The sequence below is a fragment of the Vombatus ursinus genome, unplaced genomic scaffold, assembly GCF_900497805.2.
Source record: "Vombatus ursinus unplaced genomic scaffold, bare-nosed wombat genome assembly UNPS02005459.1, whole genome shotgun sequence".
Classification (NCBI taxonomy): domain Eukaryota; kingdom Metazoa; phylum Chordata; class Mammalia; order Diprotodontia; family Vombatidae; genus Vombatus; species Vombatus ursinus.
This window is the reverse complement of record NW_020945237.1, coordinates 1,692,942-1,717,592: the sequence shown is the minus strand read 5'-3', so window position 1 is coordinate 1,717,592 and position 24,651 is coordinate 1,692,942. Positions and strand designations below refer to the sequence as shown.

At 36.9% G+C, this 24,651-nt stretch overlaps 1 protein-coding gene across 2 annotated transcripts in view; it reads left to right on the top strand.

The window, feature by feature from the left end:
• ANKIB1 (ankyrin repeat and IBR domain containing 1) overlaps positions 1 to 24,651 on the top strand; it is a 144,366-nt gene that overhangs the window by 68,219 nt on the left and 51,496 nt on the right. For both annotated transcript variants that reach the window (XM_027847951.1, XM_027847950.1), the window contains exons 5-7: positions 3,153 to 3,270; positions 16,875 to 17,083; positions 21,684 to 21,772. In XM_027847951.1, the coding sequence (XP_027703752.1) occupies positions 3,153 to 3,270; positions 16,875 to 17,083; positions 21,684 to 21,772 (416 nt within the window). The remainder of the gene's footprint in view (positions 1 to 3,152; positions 3,271 to 16,874; positions 17,084 to 21,683; positions 21,773 to 24,651) is intronic.

Below are 24,651 nucleotides of genomic sequence, written 5' to 3'. Positions count from 1 at the left end.
GTGTGTGTGTGTGTGTGTGTGTGTGTGTGTGTGTGTGTGTGTGTGTGTAAAACCACACTGCATACATCTCAATTCTTTCTTTAGAGGTAGATAGCATCTTCCTTCATAGGCTAATACTCAATAATTTAATCAAATTCAGTTAGTCTTTGAACAATATTGCTGTTACTGTATACAGTGTTCTCATGGTTGTGCTCATTTCACTTTTCATTATTTCATACAAGTCTTTACATTTTTTTTCTTAAATCAATCTGCTCATCATTTCTTACAGCAGAGAAGTAATCTATCACAATCATATACTTCACTCAGTTGTGATATATGTTTAGCCATTCCTGAATTGATGGGCATCCCTTCAATTTCCAGTTCTTTTGCTATCATAAAGAGAGCTGCTATAAATATTTTAGAACATAAAGGTTCTCTTCCTTTTTTCCTAATCACTTTGGGAAACAGACCTAATAGGGGTATTACTGGGTCAAAGGATATTAACAGTTTTATAACTCTTTGAGAATAATTCCAGATTGCTCTCCAAAATGGTTCGCTCGGTTTACAGTTCCACCAACAGTGTATTAGTGGCCCAATTTTTCTACGTTCCCCTCTAATGTTTGTCGTTTTCCCCTTCTATCATTTTAGCCAATCTGATAGGTGTGGGATGATACCTCAGAGTTGTTTTAATTTGTATTTCTCTAATCAGTAATGATATAAGAAAATTTTTTGATATGATTACATATAATTTTGATTTCTTCATTGAAAAACTGCCTGTTCATATCCTTTGACTATTTTTCAACTGGGGAATGCCTCATTCTTTTTTTTTGCTTTTTAGTGAGGCAATCGGGGTTAAGTGACTTGCCTACAGTCACACAGCTAGTTAAGTGTCTCAGGTCACATTTGAACTCAGATCCTCCTGACTCCAAGGCCAGAGCTCTATCCACTGCACCACCTCGTTCCCCGTGGAGTACTCATTCTTAAAATTTGACAGTCTTTTATGTATTTGAGGTATGAGTCCTTTGTCTGAGAAACTGTCTTATAAAAAAATTTGCCCACATTTCTCCTTTTCTTCTAATCTTGGCCATATTGGTTTTATTTGTACAAAACCTCTTTAATGTAATCAGAATTATCCATTTTACATGGATACATGGCTCCCTAGCTCTTGTTTATTCATGATTTCTTTTCCCACCTATAAGTCTGATGGTAGTTAAGCTTAAACCTTAATTTTTGTCAAACACAAGGTTACTGTAATCATTTACTGTGTATTATATGTCTACTGTGTTTCACTGATCCACTCCTCGGTCTCCTTTGCTTGATTACAATCCATATCCCTAACTGTGTGTGTACCCCAAGGAGGGCCTCTTTTCCTATTGATGTATTCTTTTCATGAGCTAATTGCCTCTTACAAGTTCAGTCATCATCTCTCTGCAGATGACTACCATGTGGGCCAGTGAGCTACTGTTTGCTTCTTCCTTTGGTTGAATCCTGTGTAATGTGTAACTTACAGACATTTGAGGGGAGTGGGCCATTTCTTGGCTCTCCCCTCTGCTGGACAATTTGATAAACTTCTTTCTAAATTATTTCAGTGTAGAATCTTGTTCTTAGCTAAAAGAGTTATGACAGCTAAACAAGAGAATGTGTAAAGCACCTTGCAAAGCTTAAAGGGCTATGTAAATATCACCTCTTAGAACTGCAACTGTGACCACTGCTATTGCTACTGTCACCACTACTTCCATAGTGCCAAGAACGTTTCCCTTTTTCTAGCAAACTTTTACACAGTCACTTTTGTATATATAACCTTCTACCCCCTTTTTCTATTGTACTATTCAGTCCCAAAATTGTCCCAAATTGTGCGGTCCACTTCTGTGCCCTGCCTCTCCCATGATCATTTCTTTCTTATTTGCATTCTCCTTTATGGTTTCATGCCCTTCCATCATTCTGCATTACAGTTTCCTTGTACGAGCAACAATTTCCATTCTACTTAGATGTAGTGTTGTTCACAGAATCAAAGTGATCTCCCTCTGCATCACCTCCCTACAGATTATACCCATTGTAAGGTTTTTATATCCCATTATAAAACATATCTACCTCTACCTTGGGAGTGTCCTTCAGTGAGACCACCTCTCCCCTGCCCGCAGTCCCTCCCTTTGTCACCTTACCTTTTCTCCTGTAGTCTCACTTTTTTAACTCTTTGTATACTTTTTTTTCTTTTTGGTGAGGCAGTTGGGGTTAAAGTGACTTGCCCATGGTCACACAGCTAGTAAGTGTTAAGTGTCTGAGGCCAGATTTGAACTCAGGTCCTCCTGACTCCAAGGCCGGAGCTCTATCCACTCTGCCACCTAGCTCTCCCCTCCTTGTATACTTTTTAGAAAGAAATCTTTTATTTGTTCTCCCTATTATTGCTTTCTTTTAACCTAATAAGTGTTTTTAAAGTTTTTTTCATAATGGTTTCTAGAGATGGTATAATTTATTTCATTGTTCTATATTTGGAGGTTATATTTATTTACCTTCCTTGTGTTGCTGTTCTTTGGGATGTTTGCAAGTCACATATGTTTCTGACGAAGGACTTTTTTTTAAATAATTAATTTATTTTGCTTTATCAACAATCACTTCCAAATGCTTTTGAGTTTAAGTTTTTTCTCCCCCTCCCTCCCTACCACCTTCCCCAAGACAGCACATAATCCTTGTATTGCTGGGAAGGGTTAAGTTTATCACTATTAGTCATCACGCAACATGGCTGTTATTGTGTACAACGTTCTCCTGGTTCTTCTCCCGTCACTCAGCATCAGACCATACAAGGGAGAAGGACCCACATGTACAATAATATTTATAGCAGCTCTTTTTATGGTGGCAAAGAATTGGAAATTGAGAGGGTGCCCATCATTTGGGGAACGGCTGAACAAGTTGTGGTATATGAATGTAATGGAATGCTATTGTGCTATAAGAAATGATAACAGGCTGACTTCAGAAAAACCTGGAAAGACTTGAAGAAGGACTTTGAAGCATATTGTTTTGCCCCAAAAACCTGTCCTCTTTCTACTACCACATGCTGCTAGTTTTACATCGCAGTATAAATGCAAAATAATAGTAATGTTTTAGTGAGTAGGAAAGTTTTTTAAATCTTCAGTTACTCAGCATCTGACTTACCTTTGATTCTGTTCTTTTCACAGCCATATGAAGGATTAAGACCACAGGATCTTCGAAGACTGAAAGATATGCTGATAGTAGAATCTGCTGACATGCTTCAGGCCCCATTGTTCACTGCTGAGGCTTTACTCAGAGCTCATGGTAATGACAGAAACATAGAAGCTTTCAGATGATTTAAGTACTTATATAAAGACATAAGTAAAGATCCATGCATATTTTTATGTCTATTTATAGCAAATCAGGTTTTAGATAACAGCCCAGTCAGGGAATCAGCAAGCATTGATTATGTTATAAACTCAAATGAAGGAAACTGAAACGTATACTTAGGATTTTATGGTTTGTAATGTTTTTGTGTTGTTTACAGTGCCACATTTTAGCAAAGAATATGGTTTAAGCACAGTTTAGAAAATAGTTTTCAGAGTCTAGTACCCCATTTTTTGGCATTGCCTTCCAAATATAATGTGTTGATGACGTATGGTAGTAGTTCATTAAAATTTTTAAAGAAAATGGTTCCAAGGGTGTTCATTTTATTTTGTCAGTTATTTTCTAACACTAAATCATAATTATAACTGGAATTTATTTCATTCTTTGAGATTTTAATTCTTTAAAAGTCTTTACAGACATTATCTCATTTGAACCTTACAGTTACTCTATGAAGTAGATACTGTTAGAAGAAACAGAATTGGAGAGTAAATGACTTTGCCACGGCCATACAGCTAGAAACTATAGATGTGGAATTTAAACTTAGATCTCCCGCATTTGTACTTCTAACCTCTCTAGAGCAGCATATTATCATTTACAGCTTGAAATGACTTTAAAGATTGTTGAATCCGGCCTTCTCATTTTTACAGATTAAAAAAACTGAGGGTAAATGACTTACATAGGATTGTTCGGCTAGTATCAGAAATAAGATTATAGGACAGATGCTTTTATTCTAAATTCACAGAATCACAGATTTATAGTTGTAAGGGTGGTTAGTAATTACTGGGTCCACCACCTTCGTTTTACTAATGCAGAAACTTAGGCCCAATAAAGCTAAATGACTTGACCAAAGTCCATGCATACATGTGACAAGTGTCAGGGCTAGGATTTGAATGAGGGAAGAATCATTTATTAAACAGTTATTATTTGCCAAGGGGTGTGCTGAGTTCTAGAGATACAAGTACAAGAACAGAGACAGTCCCTTTTCTCCATCAACTTACATTCTAATAGGGGGATGCAATAAGAATGGGAGTAGTAGCCAGGGAGGGAGATCAGAGCCAGAAGAGAATAGATTGACACATCTTTAACAGGAGCAGTGGCACAGTTGGTTTTCATTATGGCTCCAGCACTAGAAAAGGAAGAGGCTGAATGTGAGGGCCAGTGTGGCTTTTGGTAAAAACCTGTAGGATCTAGCCAGGCCCATGGGTTACAAAGGACTAAAGCAGCCACCAGGCAGGGTTACAGGAGTGAAAGAAGATAAAACACTCCAGGTCTTGATTTCTCATTTCTAATTTGAAGTCAAGCCTTGGAAGCAACCCAAATCCTCTGACTTTGAATACAGTACTCTTTTCATGGAACCTACATAAATCAATAGGTCTAATTATATAGTCTTTTTAATGCTACCATTTTTCAGGATAGGATATAGAATGTGATACCATATCAGCTTCCTCTTTGGGGAAGTTATTTATTTACTGATTGCTGTAAATATCATAATTTTTAAAAACTAAATAGGCGTTGTTCATTTGTTCACTGCTTAGCATCTCTCCCCTCTAGATTCTTCTAGTGCAGGCCTGTTCTAATCTAATCACTCCTGACCAAGGCTAACCCTTCTACTTGTTTAATCGATCCCTTTCATCCTTTCTCCTCCAACAGATTGTCTCCTCAGTCATCCCCACTCTTTCATTAATTTTCAATTTCCCCCTTTCTGCTGGCTCATTCCCTGCTGCCTACAAATGTGACCATGTCTCCCAATCCTAAAACAAAGCCCTTACCTTGATCCCTTCCATCCCTGTTAATTCATCTGTTTTTCTTCTGCCTTTATAGCTAAACTCCTTCAAAATGTCATCTATAGTAAGTGCCTTCCCTTTTCTACTCCCACTCTATTCTTAACCCCTTACAATTTGACTCCTGACTTTATTATTGTTCCAATGAAACTGCTCTCTTGTTGCTGAATCCAATGGCTTTTTCTCAATACTCATTATCTTTAACTTCTCTTTGACACCGTTGATCACTCTCTCCTCCTCGATAGTCTCTTCTCTGTACGTTTTCAGGACACCCTTCTCTCCTACCTATCTGAGTGCTCCTTCTCGGGCTCCTTTGCTGGATCCTCCTCCAGATTATGCCCTCTAACCACAGCTGTCCCCAGTATATTTAATTACCATCTTTCTCGGGTTGATTCTCAGATCTATACATCCTACCCAAATCTCTTTTCTTAACCTCCAGTATCACATCTCCAACTGCCTTTTAGATAGCACAAACTGTATATTCACTACTCATCTTAAACTCAATATGTCCAAAAAATAACTCATATGCTCCTCCTTCTCTCCCCTGCTACCCTCCAAATCACCTCAAACCTGGAGTATCAGAGTAGCTGCTGGTGGGTCTGCCTGCTTCCACTCTTCCCACGGGATCCATCCATTTATTCAGCCATTAAAGTGATTTTTGTAAGCATAGTGCTGATCATGTCACCTTCCTGCTCAATAAATTCCAGTGGCTCCTTATTCCCTCCAGAACAAAATGCTCTGTTTGACATTCAGAACCCGTCATAGCACCCTCATCCCTCTTTCTAGTCTTTTTACACCTTACTCTTTACCTCTCCTCTCCCCAATGATACTCAGTTCATTTTTGGTGACGTTGTACTCCTGGCCATTGCATGAATAAGACACACCATCTGTCTGCTCCTGGCATTCTTTCTGGCTTTCCCCCATCCTGGAACATTCTCCCTCCTCTGTTCCAACTACTGACCTCCCTGCCTTCCCAACTAAAATCCTACCTTCCACAGGAAGCTTTATCCTAATCCCTCTTAATTCCGTTGCCTTCTTCTGTTAATTATTTCCTATTTATCCTGTATTTAGCTTGCTTTGCATATGTTTATTTGCATGTTGTTTCCTCTAGTAGATCGTAAGTTTCTTTAGAGCTGAGTAGAATCCTTGACACATAAACATGGAATATAAGAGAAGCCTAAAAAGGTAAGTACATGTGAATAATCTACAAGAGCTAAATGATGATTAAGTGCTTATATCCTAATAGGAGAAGAGATCATTGAACCGAGACCATGGGTTTAATTTTTCTTTTCTTCCTCTTCAACCCTTGAAGACTGTGGGATTTTTGAGGGGCGATGATCCCTTCTCCTATTAGGATCACTTAGCTCTTTTAGATTGTTCACATGTATTTACCTTTCCACACTTCTCTTATATTCCATGTTTGTGTGTCAAGGATTCTACTCAGCTCTGTTTTTTTCAACAGTAGTAGGTAAAAGTGATCTCCTATTGAATGTCTATTTTTCCCTTTTAGAATTATACTGCATTTTTGAGAATAAATTTATCTGGCCTGCAAATCTTTGTTTATAAAATAAATTTTTATTGATGTTTTATTTTTACATTATATTTCTTTTCATCCCATTGAAAATACTGACATTTTTGAGACACTGTTTCTGTATGCTTTTTTGTTTTCTTTTGAGTTGTTTATTTTCTTTCAAAGACCTCCAATATCATTCTGCTATTTCAGTTCTTCTTTCATTTCTTATTCTCTTTTCTTTCTTTCTTTCTTTCTTTTTTTTTTTTGTGAGGCAATCAAGGTTAAGTGACTTGGCCAGAGTCTCACAGGTAGCTGCCCCTCTTCTTTCATTTCTTAGAACCACATTCCTGAGTGGTATGGCTGGTTACCTGACTGAGAGCTGCTTAGTGAGAAGCCCCCACCCCCCCTTTGGTGAGGCAGTCGGGGTTAAATGACTTGCCCAGGGTCACAGAGCTAGTAAGTTTCAAGTGTCAGGCTGGATTTGAACTCAAGTCCTCCTGACTTCAAGGCCAGAGCTCTATCCACTGCGCCACCTAGCTGCACCTGTGCTCTTCATTCTCATTGTTACCTGTATTTTCTCCATTCCTCAGTTCTTTCCCAGGTCATCCTTCAGCCCTGCCTGGCTGTACTTTCTTCTCTTCCTCATCTTGACACCTTGGTGTACCAGTTTAGCTCTACACTGTCCCTTTTTTTTTTTTTTTTAAGTTCCTTGCCTCGTTATCCTAATAGAGATTTTGCCCTGCTATGCCTTAAATTATTCCTATAATCTGCTATTTTTACTCCTTACATGCTGCTGAATCGAACTGCAGAAAATCATGAAACTGTGCTGCCTAGGTCCATTACAAAGTTATTACATTACTCTTTCTGAGCCCTCATGAGGGCTGTTTACACTTCCTTAATCAGTTCACTTTCCCACTTACCACAGTTGCTTTTCCAAAACTTTTCATTCATCCTTCAAACTTTCCACATCTTCCTCTACCCTGAACCTTCTCAGCTAACAACCTGGTCTTCATATTTCACCTGAAAAAATTGGGGCCAGTCACCAAGAGCTGCCCTTACTTCTTTCTTCCTCTTCTCACATTACTCAGATGTCTTCTACCTCTGCTTTTCTCTGTCACCCACTGTGTCACATGAAGAGGGGACCTTTCACTTTTGAAGAAAAACTACTCTGCACAAGTGATCCCATTCTCTCCTGTCTTCTCCAGTACATTGTCCCCTCTATCACCACCACTCAGTCCCTACACTTATGTCCCTCCCTGTTAGCTGTGTCCCCTGTCTTCAAAAAACTGTCACCTGATCATCCATCTTCATGAGCTGCTATTGTTCTGTCTCTTTCCTTTTGTGGCTAAACTCTTTCAGGCAGTGTACAAGTAGTGTTGTCTACTTCTTTTGCTCTCATTCTTTTCTTAACTTTTTGCATTCTGGCTTCTCTTTATTTGACTAAAACACCATTCTCCCAAGTTACCCATCTCTTATTTCCCAAATCTTGTGGCCCTTTCTTAGTCATCATTCTTCTTGACCTTTCTGCAATGTTTGACACCACCAATAGCTCTTTTTTCTTGCTTCTCTCTTCTCTCTAGATTTTCAGGATGATGTTCTCTCTTGGTCCTCTTACTAGCTATATGACTAGTCCTTTTCAGTCTCCTTCACTGGAAATGTCTTCACCATTGTCATGCCTGAAAAGATCTCAGATTCTCTTCTCTGTACAATTCCCACAACTCCATTATCTTCTCTTTGCAGCTGACTCTAAAATCTACTTGTCCATCCCTAGCATCTTTCCCTACTACCAGTCATGTATCTCCAATTGCTTTTTAGATACCTCAGCATGTCTAAAACTGAACTTTTTGTTTTTTCCCTAAAACTCCTTTTCACTTTCTAACTTTCCTATAATTGTTGAGGATATCATTATCCTCCCAATCTCTCAGGCTCTCCTCATAAGTGTCATCCTTAAATCCTCACACTCATGTCCCATATCCAATGTGATGAAAAGTAATGTTGATTCTATATTTGCGACATCTCTTCTATACAGTCCATTATCTCTGATGCTGCCATCACTCATGGTTCAGGCCCTTATGGGCCTGAATTATTCTTTATGACGACTTGTCTAACACCCTTACCTTCTATGGGCTGAACTGCTCCCTACTGCTGTTGCTACTGTCTTGGTCACCTTCAAGGCTGGTGCTCCTGCAGTACTCCAGGCCTGCACCCACCCTGGTATTGGAGACCTCTCCTGTGGACCTCCTAAGTTGACTTAGGCTGAATAAATGTCTCCTTCTAACCTTTTGTTAACTCTGCCACTCCAAAATTTGATTTGATGTGTTTGTAGGGGAATGTTGGGAGAGGTCAGCCAAGTTCCATGTTGGTGCCCCACCCCCTCCCCTTAGTAATTTTTTTCTTTTCTTTTTTTTTTTTGTGAGGCAGTTGGGGTTAAGTGACTTGCCCAGAGTTACTGGATTATTGCAAAAGTCTTGTGGTAGGTTTCACTGGCTCAGGTTTACTCCTACTCTAGACCATTCTCCACTCACCTTTCAAAATGATCTTTCTAAAGCACTGGTCTCACCATTTCATGACTGTGGTCATGACCAAAATCTATTGTTTTATTATAGCCCGTAGTAACCTGACTTTGTGCTGTCTTTCAAGTCTTGAACCTTTCTTCTCACATACTCTGTGGTTCTATGATATTCTCCTCCTTGTTATTCCTCACAGAAAACACCCCATTTCCCACCTCAGCATTTTCATTGGTTATCTCCCACGCCTGGAATTCTTCCTCTATCATCTCCACTTCTTTGCTTTCCTGAAGTCTGCTAAAGTCCCACCTTGTACCTGTGAAGCCTTTCCTGCTCCTCTTTAATCTTGATGCCTTCCCTCTGAGATGGTGTCTTCCTGTTAAATCTGTGAGCCACTTGAGAGCAGAAACTGTTTTGCCTTTGTATCCCCAACACTTACCATTGTGCCTGACACAATAGGAACTTAGGAAGTGCTACTTGACTTGACTTGATGTCTAATTTCCAGCAGACACACTCAACAAATCTCCCAGGTCGTAGTCCTAGGATGAGGAGGAACACTAACATTAGCATATTAGAGCAGCCACAACTGTTAGTGCAGCCATAGGGGAGTGGGGATCCTGGTTACAGGTCTAAGGAGGAAAAGTGCTTGTGCTTGCTCACAGACCATAGCACAGAGCAGTGACCACACCTTTCCTTAAATCATACCACTGTAGAAGACCCAAAGACTTACAAGTCCCCAGAATTAGCTCTGAAAACAGCAATATGAAAAACCCAGAGCTTGGTTCAGGTGTCCCCTCCACCCCAGGAGTGGAATCCAACTTTAGTATCACATCACATCACACACATCACATAAATTAGGCTGGAAAAAGAGGCAAAAAACAAACCAAAAAAAAGAAGAACCTGACCATAGAAAGGTGTGGTCACAGGGTAGATCAAAATACACAAACTCAGAAGAGGACAACGGTGTCAAAATAGCTACATGTGAAGCCTCAAAGAAAAATGTGATTTGGTGTCAGGCCCCAAAAGACAAATCAACTCAGAGAGGCGGAAAAATAAATAGGAAAAGAAATGAGAGTGATGCAAGAGAATCATGAAAAAAGTGTCACCCGCTTGGTAAAGGAAGCACAAAAAATGGGAAAAGATGTACAGAAATTCAGTGAAGCAAACAACTACTTAAGTTTTGTCGTCCAGTTGTTTTCAGTCCTGTTTGATTCTTCCTGACTCCATTTGGGGTTTTCTTGGCAAAGATACTTGGGTGGTTTGCCATTTCCATCTCCAGCCCATTTTGCAGATTAGGAAACTGAGGCCAACAGGGTTGTGACTTTCCCTGGGTCACACAACTAGTAAGTATGTGAGGTCATATTTGAACTCACAAAGATGAGTCTTCTTGACTCCAGGCCCAGCATTCTATCCCCTGCACCACCTAGTAGAATTGGCCAAATGGAAAAGGAGGAACAGAAGCTCACTGAAGAAAACAAGTCCTTAAAAATTAGAATCAGGCAAGTGGAAGCTAACGACTCCATGAGACATCAAGAAACCAAGTCAAAAGAATGAAAAAATAGAAGAAAATGCAAAATATCTCATTGTAAAAGCAGCTGTCCAGAAAATAGATTGAAGAGAGGTAATTTAAAAATTATTAGAGTCCTTGAAAGTCATGATTTTTTAAAAAAGCATAGATATCAAATTTAAGAAATTTTCAAGGAAAACTGTCTTTATATCCTAGAACCAGAGGGCAAAGTAGGAATTTAAAGAATCCACCCATCACCTCCTAAAAAAGAGACCAACAAAAACTCTCAAGAATGTGATACCCTTTGGGGAAGTAGAAGAGGGGAGGGGGACCTATAGAAGGGAAGGCAAACTGGGGGAGATAACACTTAAGAGGAGGGATATGATGAAAGGAGGGAGGGAGGGGTAAATGGGAAAAATGGAATGGAGGGGAATACACAGTAATCATAACTGAATGTGAATAAGGTGATCTCACCTATAAAACAAGTGGATAAGGAGAGTGTATTATAAATCAGAATCCTGCAATATGTTGTTTACAAGAAACACATGTGAAGCTGAGACACACACGGGAAAGGAAAGGGGGTGGTATAGAATTTATGCTTTAGGTGAAGTAAAAAAGCAGGAATACCATTCATAATCTAAAAGTACAAATAGATCCAGTTAAAGATAAGGAAGGAAACTACACCTGGCTGACAGATGGCTGTCAGTCAAGTAATATCAATACTAAACATAAATGAATCATGGTATAGCATCCAAATTCTTAATGGAAAATTTAAATGAATTACAGGAAGAAATAGACAGTAAAACCATACTAGTTGGGAACCTCAACCTGCCCCTTTCAGAACGAGATTAAGTCTAATTAAAAAAATAAGACGTTGAGGAAATGAACAGAATTTTAGAAAAGTTAGGTATAATAGATCTCTGTACAAAGTTGAGTGGTAATAGAAAGGAATGTACCTTCTCATCAGCACATTGCACAAATATTGACCATGTATTTGGCATAAAAATCTCACAACCAAATGCAGAAAAGCAGAAATATTAAATGCACCCTTTCCAGGTCATGTTGCTATAAAAATTATATTCACGAAAGAGCAATGGAAACAGATCAAAAAGATCTCTAAATGCTTAGATCAATAAAATAGAGAAAGAACAGATCAATGAATTGTGCATGCAACTAAAAAAAAACTTGAAAAAGAATAAATTAAACATCCCCAATTATACACCAAATTGGAAACCCTGAAAATCAAAGGAGAGATTAATAAAAATTGAAAGTAAGAAAATTATTGAACTAATAAAACTAGGAGCTGGTTTTATTGGGGGGGGGGGATAAAGTTGATAAACCCTTAGTTGGTTCAATTTAAAAACGAAGAAAACCAAATTACCAGGATCAAAAATGGAAAAGGTGAATTCACCAAAGAGGAGGAAATTAAAGCAATTATTAAGAGCTATTTTGCCCAGTTATTTGCCAGTAAATCTGATAATCTAAGTGAAATGGATGAATATTTACAAAAATACAAATTGCTGAGATTAACAGAAAAAGAAATAGAATACTTAAATAACACCATTTTAGAAAAAAATAATTTAAACAAGCAACCAGTGAACTCCCTAAGAAAAAAATCCCTAGGGCCAGTTGATTTCACAAGTGCATTCTACTGAACATTTAGAGAACTATTAATTCCAATACTATATCAACTATTTAGAGAAACAAGCAAAGGAGCCCTGCTAAGCTCATTTTATGTCAGAAATAGGGTTTTGATAATACCTAAGGCAAAAAGAGCAAAAACAAAGAAAACTAGAGACCAATTTCCCAAATGAAGATTAATGTAAACATTTTAAAATTTTATTTAGTATTTTATTTTTAAAAACTTTTTTTTCCTTTTTGGTGAGGCAGTCGGGGTTACGTGACTTGCCCAGGGACACACAGCTTGTAAGTGTCAAGTGTCTGAGGCTGGATTTGAACTCAGGTCCTCCTGACTCCAAGGCCTGAGCTCTATTCTGTGTGCCACCTAGCTGCCCCTAAAAACAATTCTTAACGTTCATTTTTAAAACTTTTGATTTTAAAATTCTCTCCCTTCCTCCCTCCCCACCCCTACTGAGAAGGGAAGCAGGGATGACTAGGTGGCACAATGGATAGAGCACTGGCCTTGGAGTCAGGAGGACCTGAGTTCAAATATGACCTCGGACACATAATACTCACTGGCTGTGTGATTCTAGGCAAATCACTTAATCCCTATTGCCTCACCAAAAAAAGAGAGAGAGAGAGAAGGCAAGCAATTTGATATAGGTTATACATGTGTAGTCATGCAAAACGCTTCATGTTGTGAAACAAAACATAGACCAAAAAAAAAACCTCAAGAAAAATTAAGTTCAGTCTGCATTCAGACACCATCAGTTCTTTGTCTGGGGTTGGATAAACATTTTTCATAAGTCCTTCAGAGCTGTCTTGGATGGTTGTGTTGCTGAGAATAGCTAAGTCATTCACAGCTGATCATCTTATAATTTTGCTGTTACTTTGTACACAGCGCATTTTACTTTGCATCAGCTCACATAAGTCTTTCCAGGTTTCTCTAAGAGCATCCTGCTCATCATTTCTATAGTCCAATAGTATTCCATCATAATCACGTACCACCATTTCTTCAGCTATTCCCCAATTGATGGGTAATGCAAACATTTTAAATAAAATGGTACCAAGGACATTATAACAATATGTCACCAGGGTCATATACTATGGCTAGGTGGGATTTATACCAGTAATACAGGGCTAATTCAATATTAAGGAAACTATCTGCATAATTGACCACATCAATAACAAAACCAGCAGAAATCACATGATTATGTCAATAATGCAGAAAAAGCTTTTGACAAAATGTAACTCCTGTTTAGAACACTGCAGATCATAGTAATGAATGAGGCTTTTCTTAAAATAAGTGATATCTAAAACCATCAGGAAACATCTGTAATGGGATAAGCTAGAAGCCTTCCTAATGAGATCACAAGTAAAGGATACCCATTTTCAGCACTATTATTCAATGTTGTACTAGAAATGCTAGCTACAGCAATGAGAAGAAAAAGAAATGGAAGGAATTCACATATGAAATGAGGAGAAAAAACTATCACTTTCTAGATAATATGATGGTATACTTAGAGAACTGTAGAGAATCATGTAAAAAAACTAGTTGAAATAACAACTTTATCCAAGTTGCAGGATATAAAATAAACATATAAATCATCAGCATTTCTAGATACTACCAGCGAAGTCCAGCAGCAAGCAATAGAGAAATTCTGTTTAAGATAACAGTAGTAGTGGTAATGGTAATAATAGTAGACAATATAAAATACCTGGGAGCCTACCTACTAAGAGAAACCTAGGAACTATAAGAACACAATTACAAAAGGCTTTTCACATAAAGTCAGATTTAATCATTTGGGAAAATATTAATTGCATATGGTTAGGCTGGTCAATATAATAAAAATGAAAGGTTCTACTTAATCCATTAATGCCATACCAGTCAAACTACCCAAAAATTACTTTATAGAGCTAGAAAAAAAATAATAAAAATTTCTTCCTGAAGAACAAAAGATCAAGAATATCAAAGTAATTAATGAAAAAAAATGTAAAAGTGACCCTGCTATACCAAATCTCGAACTATATTATAAAGTGATAATCATCAAAATAATCTGGCACTGGCTAAAAAATATTAGGTACACAAGACAATGCAGTAGTAAATGACCATAGTAATTTGTCTTTGATAAATCTAAAGATCCAAGCTTTTGGGATAAGAGGTCACTATTTGACAAAACCTGCTAGGAAAATGGAAAACCATTTGGCAGAAACTAGGTATGTACCAATATCTCACATTGCATACCAAGATAAGGTCCAAGTGGGTACGTGATCTGAACATAAAGGATAATACCATGGACAAATTAGGAGAACATGGAATAGTTTACCTGTCAGATCTATGGATAAGGGAAGAATTTAGGACCAAACAGAGCATTACAAAAATATAAAATGGATAATTTTTATTACGTTAAATTAAAAGGGTTTGGGTTTGCACAAGCAAACCCAAAGCAGCTGAGATTAAAAGGAAAGCCGAAAGCTGAGGAAAGGTCTCATTTCTAAAATATATGAAGAACTGAGTCAGATTTGTAAGAATGCATATTATTCCCCAATTGATAAAGGATCAAAGGATATAGACAGGCAGTTTTCAGCTAAAGAAATCAAAAATGCAAATTAAACCAAGTCTGAGGTACGACATCATATATATCAGATTGGCTAATATGACAAAAAAGGACAATTGGGGTACTAATGCACTGTTGGAGTTGTAAACTGATCCAACCGTTCTGGAGTGCAATTTGGAACTGTACCCAAAGGGCTATAAAAATGTGCACATGCTTTCACTCAGCAATATCATTATAGGTCGGTCTTCTAAAGAGATTTTAAGACCTCTTTGTATGGAAATTATAATAGCAGCTTTTTTGTGGTGACAAAGAATTGAAAATTGAGGGGATGTCTTATCAGTTGTGGTATGGCTAAACAAGCTGTAGTATATGATTGTAGTGGAATAGTTTTGTGCTGTAAGAAATGAAGATCATTATGATTTCAGAAAAACCTGGAAAGACATCACCTGTTGAAAAGTAAAATGAGCAGAACCAGAACATTATACATAGTAACAGCAATATTATACGATGGTCATCTGTGAGTGACTTAACTATTCCCAGCAATACAATGATCAAAGAAGACAGTTCCAAAGGACTCATAATGAAAAATGCTCTCTGCCTCCAGAGAAAGAAATGAAGGGAGTCTGAATGCAGATTGAAGCATAGTATTTTTTCACCTTCTTTAATTTTTGGTGGAATCTGTTTTATTTTACAACGTGACTAATATGTAAATATGTTTTACATGATTGCACATGTATGTTTTATATCAGTGTGCTTCCCTTCTCAGGAATGGGGGAGGAGAGGAAGGAGAGAATTTGAAACTCAAAATTTTTAAAAAAGAGAACTTTTTACGTGCAATTGGGAAAAAAATAGCATTTTTTATAAAAATAAAATCATATCCCCTTCTGTAAGAATAACCCCCATCTCAAAGGGTCGTTGTGATGATCAAATGAGACCGTTTTTATGAACTGTTTTGCAAACCTTAAAGTGCTACATAAATTTGTTGTTATCAAAATTCTACTACACATTCTACCTATAATAAAAAATATAAAGTGGATTATGTTGAATTTACATGTGGAACCTCATCCAAAATCTTGACTGGTTTACAATTAATTTTTTCCTATATTAATGTTATGTCGACTGAGCAAGGATATTTTTCAGCATTCTGACTTGGTTATAGCGAAAGTAGACTGGTTTTTAGAGGAGTTTTGAAGCATCTTAAAGCTTAAAGACCCTAATATATTGTATGATAATATATTTGTCTCAAACAGGTGAAAAGTTGAAATTTGAATCTGAGTCTGCACTGTCAGAGGATTAAGTGAATTCCACAATTAAATTAGTAAACCACCTTTTTGTCTATTGATTGAAAGGGAATAGTGATGGTGTGGAAAGTCAAAACGGGATAAATTAAAGAGTTCAAGTTCTATCATTTCAACTAATTCATATTTCATCATTATGCAGAAATTTCCATATAATATTTTCCCTTACAAATACTAATAATTGACTTTACCTTGGACAATTCAGTCAGTTTGCTGCTGTCTTTTTAATTGTTGAAATGAAAGAGTTGGGCCAGATCATCTTTATGGTCTTTTCTTTCTCCATATACTCTGTGACCTTACAAATATAATTTATATTTTCCTAATGGCTTAGTACATTACATATTGGGTCCGTATATACATACACATACAAAATAACTCATTTAGTGCTTTAATGTTCCAAAATAATTTTCTCATTCTGTTAGAATGGTATTGCACATTTTATTATCGCCATTTTATAAAGAAATGAGACTCTACTCCGAGAGGCTCAATAGCTTTCCTAATAATGTAAATGTCTTGAGATGAATTGAACCCCTATCTTCTTGCTTTAATTTATTTATTTTTAGTTTTCAACATTCCCTTCCACAGGATTTTTGAAGCTCTATCTTCTGACTCCATGAATTATTAGTGTTTGCAATATATTTATACGTGTTTGCATTTGTAAAGAATCTTAGTTACTCTTCAATCTCATTCAGAGTTAGGATTTTTTAAAACTAACATTTTATTTTTTCTGAGGATTATCTTTCTCATTTTTACTAAGATTGGGACAGGGAAAAATTACTTGAAGCATGGATGTCTAATCCAGAGAACTGCTGCCAACGTTCAGGTGTTCAGATGCCAACCCCACCTCCAAGTGGGTACAATGCCTGGGACACACTTCCTTCTCCTCGAACTCCAAGAACAACCCGCTCTTCTCTCACTTCTCCAGACGAAATTAGCTTGTCTCCTGGTGACCTGGATACAGCTTTGGTGTGTATTGAATCGATCTTACACTTGAGCTTCTAACTAGTTATAATTTCCTTTTGTTTCATGAGTTCTGTGGACGTAACAAGCAGGAAGTAACATCAGAATAGATGAGATAGATTATGTTTGATAGTAAAAAGGCTCATTATTGATGTGGAATTTATTCCTGAGTTAGATAGCTCTACACTAATTCTATTTACCCCTTAGAGCTAAAACCAGAATTAGGCATTTTTTAAAAAACCCAAGAATGATAGTAACGAGAGGGCAACTAGGTGGCACAGTGGATAAAGCTCTGGCCTTGGAGTCAGGAGGACCTGAGTTCAAATGTGGCCTCAGACAGTTGACAGTTGCTAGCTCTGTGACCCTAGGCAACTCACTTAACCCCCATTGCCTCACCAAAAAAAAAAAAGTTAAAAACAAACAAAAAAAGAATAATAGTAACAAGAGAAACATAGTATACAATTGAAATGTTCTACCTCCGAGTTACCAAAACAAGTAAATGAAAATCAAAGCATGTCACATGAATTACATAAGTTACATCAACCCTGAATTTAGTAACTTCATACAGAAGTTTGGCCAATTTAGCCGTGGTAGCTAGGTGGCACAGTGGATAAGAGTCCTGAGCTTGGAGACAGGAAGACCCGAGTTCAGATGTGGTATCACTTATTTCTTGTGTGACCTTGGGCAAGTCACTTCACCTCTGTTTGCTTCAGTGTTTTCAGATGGAAAATGATGACAATGGTAGCATCTGCCTCCCTGGGGTGTTGTAAGGATCACTATTTTTTAAATACTTAATGCAGTGCCTTGAATACAACAGGAGGTATACGACTGCTAGCTGCTGCTGTTATTATGATGTTTATAATTTATTAATTGTTAAATACCTCAATAAGAAAAGAACCTAGTTGGCTAGTAGGTCAGTAATCCTTAAATGCTTCCTATGTGCCAGGCACCGTGCTAAGCCATGGTGTACAGAATAAGCAAAAGACAGTCTTTACTCAGTAAAGTGGTTGCTTAAAGCCAGTACCAGGTTAGAATGTAAACTTGTTTGTGTTTCAGATAAGAGTGTAGAATAATTATGAGAAATGTTGTCTGAAATAGAGAAGTAAGTATAGAATAAAACTGGTTTAAATAAAGCTTGGAAACATCACCAGTAAAAAGTTTTGTCAACATATAGGGTGGTGGTCGTTGTTTTCTAAACCATTTCAGTATAACTGGTTTCCTGTGTAACCTTATGTATTTTATGTATTAAAAAACATTGTTCTGAGAAGGAGACCATAGGTTTCACCACAGTGTCAGAGTGGCCCATGGATTTTCTTTGACATAGATGAAAAACTTTTTTTTAGGTAATGAGTAATTCTCATGCTTTGGTTAATTAAAATTTCACCAAAAGTTTTTTAACAGTTTGTGGGATTTTTATGAACTACAAATCCATATGTATTCTAATGGTTTAAAAAAAGCATCAGATAAGTAAAATGAGTAAAAACTCATTTGTTTCTCCATGACAGTTAAATATTATGAGAAAGAATTTCATATATTTTTCCTTAAAGTCAAGTGTAATCTGGACTAAATCTAATATAGATAAAAATGTATGAAAACTTTGAAATATTGAATAATAGAAAATATGTGATTACGTTATTGTAATGAAAATATAGAAATATTTTTCTTCCTTACAGCCTTGACAGGTTCTCCAGGGCCTTTGTATCATCAGTCATTCTCTCTTATCTTCAATATTTATTTCTCTGTTGGCTGTTTACAATCTCCCTTCAAACATGTTCAGTTATTTCTTTATCTCCCAAAAAAGAAAACTTCCTTTGGCATTGCTATTCTTTCAAATCAGCAGCCTATGTTGCTTCTTGCTTCCTCTGCTAAATTCCTGGAAAAAGCAGGCTATGTATGGTGCCTATATTTTCTTCCTATGCAATCCTTTAGCAGCTCTCTCCAACTGTGATCTTTCCCCATCATTTAATAAGACTGCTCCCTCCCTGGGCACCAGTGACCCTTTCTTAGTCCTTATCCGTTTTAAAATCTTTCTTTAGCATTTAATACCATTGACCACTCCCTTATTCTGCAGTTATCATGTCCATAGAACACATCCCAACCCACCACAACCCACCCTGCCCCTTCTGGCTTTAGTAATTTTGTTAGCGTCTAGTTCCTTTATCTGTCTCACTCTTTCTTCTTGGTCCCTACTGCTTTGTTGTTCCCTTCTCCACCCCAAGTATTATAGAGGAGCCTTTTCCTCAGCTCATTTCTCTGTTGTCTTTACACTCTCCATCTTTATGCAGTCTGTGTTTATGGATTTTCTTGGAACTGTGTCTATGTGCCCAGGTCCTTTTCATCTAACTGCTTAAGGACCATCCCCAGGGAATAGATGTGTTGCTGGTATCCTGAACTCAATATGTCCAGAATTCAATTCATTATCTTTCCTTCCTTTCAGCTTATTTTATTTTGCAGGCACCGCCATCCTATGAACCCTACAAACCTCAGATTTTTTTTTCTCTTTTTTTTGCTTTTTGGTGAGGCAGTCGGGGTTAAATGACTTGCCCAGGGTCACACAGCTAGTAAGTGTCAAGTGTCTGAGGCCAGATTTGAACTCAGGTCCTTTTGACTCCAAGGCTGGAGCTCTATCCACTGCCCCACCTAGCTGCCCCCAAATTTTATGTTTTCTTTTCTGCTCAGGCAATTGGGGTTAAGTAACTTGCCCAGGGTCACACATCTAGTGAGTGTTATGTGTCTGAGGTCAGATTTGTACTCAGGTCCTCCTGACTCTAGGGCCAGTGCTCTAGCCACTGTACCACATAGCTGCCCCAAACCTCAGACTTGTTTTTTCTTTACCTCCCACATTAAATCAGTTTCTAAGAACTGTCAATTCTTCCTCCGCAGTTTCACCTAGCACGCATCTCTTTTTCTCCTACTTTCAAACTATCACCACACTAATTCTGGCCTTCACATCTTTTGGCAGTTTAATAAAATTGCCTCTTCCTCCTTCCAATCTCATCTACTTAATACTTCTTCACTCAGCTGCCAAACTTATTGTACTCTCAGAATTTTTAGAAATTTCTTAAATATACACTTCTTTTCCTGTTATTTCACTGTCTTCTCTGGTCTCAATCTGCCTTTTAAATATAATCTCATTCTAGGCCCACTTCCATACTTTAGGTTCCAGACAGTCTGGGCTATTTTCTCTTTCTTAATTTTGTTCTTTCTCATTTCTTTGCATTTGGTTATAGGATCATTAGGATCCAGAGGTGTAGAAGAAATCTTAAATATAATCTAGTCTTACCTTTTTTACAGTTGAGGAAATTAAAACCTAGAGGATTTAAATGATTTGCCAAAGGTCACATATTCAGTAAGTGCCAAAGCCAAGATTAAAATGCAGATCCTCTTCTTCTATAGCCAGCTTACAAATTTCTCATCTCCTAGCCCAGTGTCTGGCACATAGTAGGTATTTAATAATAAATACTGATTAATTGTTCGATTATTTATTTACTTATTCAAAAACTGTAGTGCATTTCAAAAGAACATTCTGTCAGTATAATGTGACGCACAACTGAAGTGTCTTGAATTATTTAACCAAAACAAAAGCTCTTCATTTTTTATATGGAAAGCATCTTTGAAAGTATAATTTTGCATTGTTCATTCTTACTGTACCTATATGAAATGTATGTACTCAGTAAATTGATTCAGAAGGTACCCAGAGAAGCTCTTTTCAGGACACCAAATGGGTGGAAGTGAAATGAAGTATGGTTATCTTTTTGTGTGTCATTCTGACTTTTTAAAAATGCATTTCATTTTTTTGTTTGCACGATCCCTTTTCCTAATGTACAGTTTTTCGTATATGTTATATGATATTAAAATTTAGATTTTGTTAAAATTATTCAAGTTTTGTAGTACACTTGATGCTTAAATGTGAATACTCCACATTTTGCTTTTCTGAAATTTAATATCTAACATAATTAATAAAATTAACATTTTTTAGTATCACAGATTCATTATTTTAGCCCACTATAGTACAGTCCCAAAGTTCGGAAGTGATCTCACTGGCTATCTATTCTAAGTCACAGCTGAAAAAGAATCAGCATTACGACATAACCAATAAATTGTCACCTGGCTTTTTCTTGAAGATCTCCCATGAGGGAAGAGCTCACTCCCTCCCAGAGCAGTCCATTTCACTTCATTTTGGATGCCTCCACTTTTTAATGAGGTCTTATCATAACGTGCCTGACGCATAGTGATAGATTAACAAATGACAGAGTGGTAGAGTGCTAGTCCTGGAGTCAGGGAGACCTGCATTTATATCCTGCCTAAGATACTTTCAAGCTTTGTGCCTCTAATCACAGAGTCATTTCAGCTTTCACAGTACCTCTTCCGTAAAATAGGGTTAATTAACAGTTATTTCATAGAATTATTTTTAGAATCAAATCACATGAGACACACACACAAATGTAGCATTGCAAACCATCAAGCACTATATAAAAGCTAATTGTTGTTATTGTTAATATTTATTAATTCCCTTAATGACTTAAAATCATAAATAGTGCCCTTATCAAATTTCTGATTACACTAAATTATGGTTTGTGTATTATATTTTTAACTTATTTTACAGTGTGACATTTGTATGTGCAATATTTCTGTATTTGAAGACCCAGTGGATATGCCATGTGGACATGACTTTTGTCGAGCATGTTGGGAAGCGTGAGTATATATGTAACTTAGTATTTCTTACCAAATAATCCCCCAATTTAATCATAAAGCACCTTGCATTTAAAACCTTTATGATAATGACATTTTTACTAGTTTCATTACTATACTGAAATTCTTTATAATTTTAATTCTTATCAGAGGTGAGAATTTTTGTTTTGCTTCATAAACAATGGGTATGTTTTTATTATTTTACAATTTTATTATATTTTAATATATGGAAGCTAATAGTTAAAGAGTTAAGATTTTTCCAACCAGTGGTTCCTTATACCAGAGACATCACAGGTCCAGCTCATATCTCCTAATAGAAAATATTACGTATGTTGGAAAGGGGAGATCATTTTTACTTTTGAAATAGTTCAGGTGCAAGATTATAAAGGCAGTGGGAATATAAAAGCAAAGTACAGCTGGGATAGAATGTTTTGAAAGCAGAAGGGAAGCAGATGAAGAAATTGAATATACTGGAGTGGGAGAGATAAGTGTGAAAGGCAAAGGACCTTGGATTTTAAGAGATTGAGATACAGGGAAGGAATGACTCCCTCTTTCTCTAAGACTGGCGGGGAATTATGATAGTAAGGTAGAGAATTATTGAGGCAGAAATGAGTTCATAGCTCTTTTCTTCTTAACGCCATCTTGTCGACTTCCGTTGGGCCATGAGAGCCAAGTGGAAGAAGAAGCGAATGCATTGGCTAAAATGCAGGGGGAGAAAGATGAGGCAGATATCCAAGTAACTAGATTGTGCAGACCACAGAGGCCACAGGAGCAGAGGTGGAAGGATCCTTGGTGACATTCTCAGGAAGGCCGAAACCTTCGGGGAGACATCACTCACTCTACAAAACACAAAGCTCTACCATCCAATGAAGGACTCTTACTACCATTTGACCTCCCTGACAAAAGGACATGCCATCTTTTAATGCAAATTCCTCCTACCTGCCTCTTGACTTTGTGCCATGGGGCTTTTGTCATTCCAGACTGATTGTTTTCTTTGAGGCTGTATAATAAATTGTCACTACTTTCTTGTATGAAAAAAAAATTAATTCATAAACTTTTCTCTTTTTACAAAATGCCAATTGTACATTTGATTTAAAGTCTTTTATCATCAATTTATACTTTCCTTGATTTATCTAAGTGAATCTATGGACTTTTTTTTATACAGTGGAGAAAAAAATAATGTTGAAGGGTAGACCAAAACAAAGATTGAGTATACAAAGAGTAGCATGACAGTTAAAGAAATAGAAATGAAGAAAACATTTTAAAAAGTTTGGGGTTGGTAGCTGATCACAGAATAGAAAATTGTAAAGTCACCATTCAGAACAATACCCAAAGGTCATTTTTCACTTTTGATTGGAGAGTCAACTGAATGAATTATTTTAATAACAATAATAGCTGGTATTTATTTAGTGCATTAAGGTTTGCAAAACACTTTACAAATAACTTATTTTATCCTGACAACAACCCTAGATAGGTTTTGTTATTTTCTCCATTTTACAGATAAGGAAACTAAGTAAGGCCAGAGATTGTATGACTTGCCTAGGGTTGCACAGCTAGTAAGTGTCTGAGTCTAGATTTGAAATTCAGGTTTTCTTGACTGCAGCTACAGCGCTCTGTATACTATGTCAATATGTATGTATTTATGATTAATATTAGATCTCTCAGTCAGATAGTGGTTCCAGATGTAGAGAAGGAAGTAAGTAGTATGTTAGTGATGTCATCTGTGATGAAGAAGAGAAGTGGGTTTTTTTTTTGTTGTTTTGTTTTGTTTTGGCGAGTCATTTGGGGTTAAGTGACTTGCCCAGGGTCACACAGCCAGTAAGCGTCAAGTATATGGTCTGAAGCCGGATTTGAACTCAGGTCCTCTTGCCTCCAGGCCTGGTGCTTTATCCACTGCAGCACTGCCCCTAAGGAAAGAAGATTTTGGCAACATTCTACTGTTACATTTAAATTCTACTTGCTGTCATACGTCTCCTTAATCAACCATTTAATACCTTGACCTGAAAAATAATTTTTAAAGATGCTTTTTCACTTTTTATCAGACGAGATCCTTTATATTGCACATAACCTACTCTGCCATTCATCTTTGAGAAACATTCAAAACAAAAATAGACGTTATTGAATTATACTTTTTGACAAATAATGCAATTTCATACTGATATTCACTAATTTAATACAGCCTTTGGTGTTCTTATTTTAGTTTTAGAAACAATGTAAGTTAATTTTGTGGTGTGTCTTTAACGCTGTTATATATGAAAACCAGACATACAGAAAACAATTTCAGGATTGAGTTTATAAAGACTCCCCAAATTATTCTTTTAAGTAGCTGGCTAAATTCTCCCTTTAAAATTTGATTGCTGTACAGCAATGTGAACTGATCCAGCCATTCTGGAGAGCAATTTGGCACTATGCCCAAAGGGCAATTAAACTGTGCATACCCTTTGATCCAGTAATACTACTACTAGGTCTGTATCCCAAAGAGATTTTTTTAAAAAAGGAAAAGGACCTAAATCGACAAAAATATTTAGAGCGGTGGTTTTTTTTTTGTGGTGGCAAAGAATTGGAAACTGGGGGGATGCCCATCAATTGGGGGATGGCTAAACACGTTGTGGTATATGATTGTGATGTAATACAGTTGTGCTATAAGAAATGATGAGTAGGATGATTTTAGAAAAACCTGAGAAGACTTATATGAACTGATGCAAAGTAAAATGAGCGGAGCCAGGAGATCATTGTACACAGTAACAGCAACATTTTACGATGATTAACTGAGTGACTTAGCTATTCTGAAACAATATAATGATCTAAGACAATTCAGAATTAATGATGATAAATGCTATCCATATCCAGAGAAAGAACTGATGGAGTCTAAATGCAGACCA